General features: G+C 40.8%; 1 protein-coding gene across 7 annotated transcripts in view; it reads right to left on the minus strand.

Annotated features, from left to right (window-relative positions):
• LOC126985476 (hepatocyte nuclear factor 6-like) overlaps window positions 1–5,000 on the minus strand; it is a 296,520-nt gene that overhangs the window by 215,912 nt on the left and 75,608 nt on the right. For 6 of the 7 annotated variants that reach the window (XM_050840435.1, XM_050840433.1, XM_050840432.1 and 3 more), the window contains exon 2: window positions 2,550–2,564. The exons of the other annotated variant lie outside the window; for it this stretch is intronic. In XM_050840435.1, coding sequence (XP_050696392.1) covers window positions 2,550–2,564 — 15 coding nt within the window. The remainder of the gene's footprint in view (window positions 1–2,549; window positions 2,565–5,000) is intronic. 7 annotated transcript variants of the gene reach the window in all.

Genomic DNA, 5,000 nt, shown 5'->3' on the forward strand with positions numbered 1-5,000 from the left:
TAAACTCTGGAACAATCTTCCTTCATCTGTATTTCCTCCTGCCTACGACTTGAACTCTTTCAAGAGGAGGGTATCAGGACACCTCTCCTCCCGAAACTGACTTATCTTTCGGCCACCTCTTTGGATTCTTTTTAGGAGCAGCGAGTAGCGGGCTTTTTTTTTATTAATGTTTAATTTTTTGTGCCCTTGAGCTGTCTCCTTTGCTGTAAAAAAAAAAAAAAAAAAAAAAAAGGTAAGGTAAGGTAAGGTTAGGTTAGCTTAGGTTAGGTTGGGTTGGGATAGGTTAGGTTAGGTAAGGTTAGCTAAGATAAGGTAAGGTAAGGTAAGGTTAAGTTAGGTTAGGTTGGGTTGGGATAGTTTCTTACGTAAGGTTAGCTAAGGTAAGGTAAGGTAAGGTAAAATAAGGTAAGGTAAGGTAAGGTAAGGTAAGGTAAGGTAAGGTAAGGTTAGGTAAGGTAAGGTAAGGTAAGGTAAGGTCATAGGTAAGGTAAGGTAAGGTCAAAGGTAGGTAAGGTAAGGTAAGGTCATAGGTAAGGTAAAGTAAGGTAAGATAAGGTAAGGTAAGGTAAGGTAAGGTAAGGTAAGGTAAGGTAAGGTAAGGTAAGGTAAGGTAAGGTAAGGTTAGTTAAGGTAAGGTAAGGTAAGGTAAGGTAAGGTAAGGTAAGGTAAGGTAAGGTAAGGTAAGGTAAGGTAAGAGCAGGTTAGTTTCGGTTAGACTAGGTTGGGATACGTTAGGTTAGGTTAGGTTAGCTAGAACATAAAAGAAGAAAAAGATACAGATAGAGAAAAGAAGAAAGAGTAACAGGAGAATTAGTGATGAAGATATGCAATTTTGAAGATATGAAAGTAGTGGTGATGATGATGGTGGTGGTGGTGGTGGCGGCGGTGGTGGCGGTAGTGATGGTGGCGGTGGGGGCGGTGATGGCGGTGGTGATGGTGGTGGCGGTGGCGGCGGCGCTCAGCAGGACCAAACAAACTTTCTGAGCCTTTCCGCTTCTCCTTCGTCTTCGCTTGTCCAGGAGCACACCCTTCCACTCCCCTCCACGCCTTCTCCACTTACTACAACAGCTCTACGGACTCTCACGACTCTACTCTATGTGGTTCTAGGAAGAGTGGACTTACAACCTGCAACATACCGAGGGAACTAAAGGTATACTCATTAAGTTCTGTGGTAGGCAGGTAAAGGTGTGGAGAAGGATGGACAGGTGAGATAGGGAAGGAAAGGAAAGGGAAAGGAAGGGAGGGAGAGGAGAGAAAGAGAAGGGAATGGAAAGGGTTTGAAGGGTAGGGAAGGGAAAGGAAGGGAAGGGAAGGGAGAGAAAGAGAAGGAAATGGAAAGGGTTTGAAGGGTAGGGAAGGGAAAGGAAAGGAAGGGAAGGGAAGGGAAGGGAAGGGAACGATTTACGATAAGGACTGGGATAGACGGAATGAGAAGGAATGGTGGGAAAGTAAAGGAAGGGAAAACTTAAGACACTGATGGGAAAGGAAAGGAAATAAAGGGAAGGGAAGGTAAAAGAAGGGATGGGAAAGAAATTGGAAAGGAGAAGAAGAAGAATAGAGATAAGGAAAGGAAAATGAAGGGAAGTGGAATGGAAATGGAAGAGAAAGAAAGCGAAGGAAAAGAAAGGGAAAAGTAAGGGAGGGATTTTATTTTATTTTATTTGATAGTAAAATGAAGAGAAAGGAAGGCAAGGGAAGGGAAGGGAAGATAAGGGAAGAGAAGGGAAGGGAAGGGAAGGGAAGGGAAGGGAAGGAATGGAAGGGAAGAGAAGGGAAGGAATGGAATGGAATGGAAGGGAAGGGAAGGGAAGGGAAGAGAAGACAAGGTTGTGCATGGTTAAGGATGAAAAAAAAGGGAAATGGAAGGGAAGGGAAGGAATGGGAAAGGAAAGGAAAGGAAAGGAAAGGAAAGGCAGGGAAGGAAAGGAAGGGAAACATGGGAAAGGAACTGAAGGAAAGAGAAGGAAAGGAATGGAAGGGAAGGGAAGGGTAGGAAGGAAAGGGAAGGGCAGGGAAGGAAAGGAAGGGAAGGGAAGGGAAAGGAACTGAAGGAAAGAGAAGGAAAGGAATGGAATGGAAGGGAAGGGTAGGAAGGAAAGGGCAGGGAAGGGAAGGAAAGGAAGGGAAGGGAAGGGAAAGGAACTGAAGGAAAGAGAAGGAAAGGAATGGAATGGAAGGGAAGGGTAGGAAGGAAAGGGAAGGGCAGGGAAGGAAAGGAAGGGAAAGGAACTGAAGGAAAGAGAAGGAAAGGAATGGAATGGAAGGGAAGGGTAGGAAGGAAAGGGAAGGGCAGGGAAGGAAAGGAAGGGAAAGGAAGGGAAAGGAACTGAAGGAAAGAGAAGGAAAGGAATGGAATGGAAGGGAAGGGTAGGAAGGAAAGGGGAGGGAAGGAAAGGGAAGGGAAGGAAGGGAAACATGGGAAAGGAACTGAAGGAAAGAGAAGGAAAGGAAAGGAATGGAATGGAAGGGAAGGGAAGGAAGGAAAGGGAAGGGAAGGGAAGGGAAGGAAGGGCAGGGAAGGGGACAGCACACTAAACAGCCTGTCTTACCTGTGACCATCGAGGCTGAAACAAAAACGAGAAACAAAATTTATTAAAAAGAATAAAACCAAACGCAGCCGTGCAAAAAATAACATTGCCAAAAATCTTCGTGTGTTTTTTGTTTATTTAGTTGATCAAAAATAGTTTAGTGCTGTGTTTTAGTGATTTATTTAAGGGTTAATAATAATGGTAATAATAATAATAATAATGGTAATAATAATAATAATAATAATAATAATAATAATAATAATAATAATAATAATAATAATAATAATAATAATAATAATAATAATAATAATAATAATAATAATAATAATAATAACAATAATAACTAAACTAAAGGTGAGTTAATTAGTTAAGGTTAGCACAGACTTATAAAATACTGATTAGTTATCGATTGGTTTTTCTTGAGTGGAAAAATAATTAGAAAATGAAGCAAAAAAAATATTATAGCTATCAAATATAATTCACTTCAGAAAAAAAGAAGGAAAAAAAAAGGAATTAAAAAGCAAAAGAAAATATCACAAGAAAATCTCACAAAAATAAAACCACCAAAAAAACATCCTGAAAATAGTTAATAAAAGAAAAAAAATATTGTAGAGAAAAAAAATCACACGAGAAGGAAATTAAACAACAAAATAATGAAAACCTGAAAAAAATACATTAAAAGCAATACAATCACTCAATAATAATAATAATAATAATAATAATAATAATAATAATAATAATAATAATAATAATAATAATAATAATAATAATAATAATAATAATAATAATAATAATAATAATAATAATAATAGCCTAAGAAAGAGCAAGAGTTTCAAGAGGAGGAAGAAGAGGAAGAGGAAGAAGAGGGGGGGGATACGGGCCATGGGAGGGAGTAAACGGGGGGGGGGAGAGGAGGGAAAGTGGAACAGTCTCTCTCTCTCTCTCTCTCTCTCTGCTCCACTGTTCCGTAAATTAGTACAGAAGAGAGAGAATTCCGCCCCCCTCCCCCTCCCCTCCCCCCTCCACCCCCCCCCACCCCTCCCCTCGCCTCAGTGGTTTTCCTAGAATACCAAATAAAAAGAATGAAAAAGTATATGTCATGGCGGAAGAGGAGGAGGAGGAGGAAGACGAAGAAGAAGAGGAGGAGGCGTCCCTTCCCCACTTCGCTGTCTGTCGTATCACCAACTAATCAAACGTGTGGAGGAGGAGGAGGAGGAGGAGGAGGAGGAGGAGGAGGTAGAGGTGAAAGTGGAAGCAGTGGTGGTGGTGGTGGTGGAGGTGGTGGTGGTGGTGGTGGTGGTGGTGGTGGTGACAGTTCGCCCTTACCTGTACATAAATTCAAGGTAAGTCCAGGTAAGAAAGGTACACAGGTAAACAAACACACACACGAACAAACACACAAAAGAACAATAACAACAACAATAACAACAAGAACACGAAAAAAAGGAAGAAAACAACAAAAAAACGAGAAAAAAACGAGAGAGAGAGAGAGAGAGAGAGAGAGAGAGAGAGAGAGCGAGGGGAGTATCCTAGCTACGAAACAGACCTGGGGAGTGGGGAGTGGGGAGGGAGGGGAGGGGAGGGGAGAAGAGGGGAGAGGGGAGAAGAGGGGAGTTAAGTGATGAAGATTACAGCACATTCTTCGCCTCTGCCCGGTATTAAAAAGCCTAATGTGATTTTAATTATGAATTTTAACGGCAGTAACTACTTTTATGAGAGGGTATGTAGGGCAGACTCACCCCCCTCCTCCTAAACCCTCCTCTTCCTTTTCCTCTTCTCCTCTCTTCCTCTATTGTTTTCTAATCTGTCTACTTCCTATTCTGTGTCTCTCATGTGTCCTGTTTCCTTCTTTTTCTTCTTTTCTACTCTTCCTCTAAATACCTCCTCTACCTCTTCTTCTATCTCTACTTGCTTTTTTTTCTCTCCAACTCTTTTCTTTCCTTTCTTTTTCGTTTTCTTCCTCTCTCTCTCTCCTCATCTTCCTCGACATTGTTTTCCTTATCTGTCTAGTTCCTATTCTTCTAAAACGCTTTCTTACTCTCCTCTCCTCCTCTTCCTCCTCATCTTCTTTTCTAATCTTTCTAATTTCTATTCCTCTAAAACTTTTGCCTCCTTTGTTTTCATTTTCTTCCTCTCCTCTCCTCCTTTTCCTCTACATCTTCTTTTCTAATCTATCTAATTTCTATTCCTCTAAAACGTTTCCTTCCTTTGTTTTCATTTTCTTCCTCTCCTCTCCTCCTCTTCCTCCACATTTTTTTCTTCTCTTTCGTTTGTCTGCTTGATGTTAACTTCTGCTCTTTTCATTTTTTCTTCTCCTTCCTCCTCCTTTTTTTTCCTTTTCCAATACACTTACAATCTTTTTCTTCTACGTTCTTATCATCTATTTCTTTTGCTTCCTTTATTTTCATCTTCTACTTCCTGTTTTCCCTCGTTCTCCTCGTCTATCTCTACAATTTTTTTTTCTCTCGTGAC

The sequence above is a fragment of the Eriocheir sinensis genome, chromosome 59 (genome assembly GCF_024679095.1).
Source record: "Eriocheir sinensis breed Jianghai 21 chromosome 59, ASM2467909v1, whole genome shotgun sequence".
NCBI lineage: Eukaryota > Metazoa > Arthropoda > Malacostraca > Decapoda > Varunidae > Eriocheir > Eriocheir sinensis.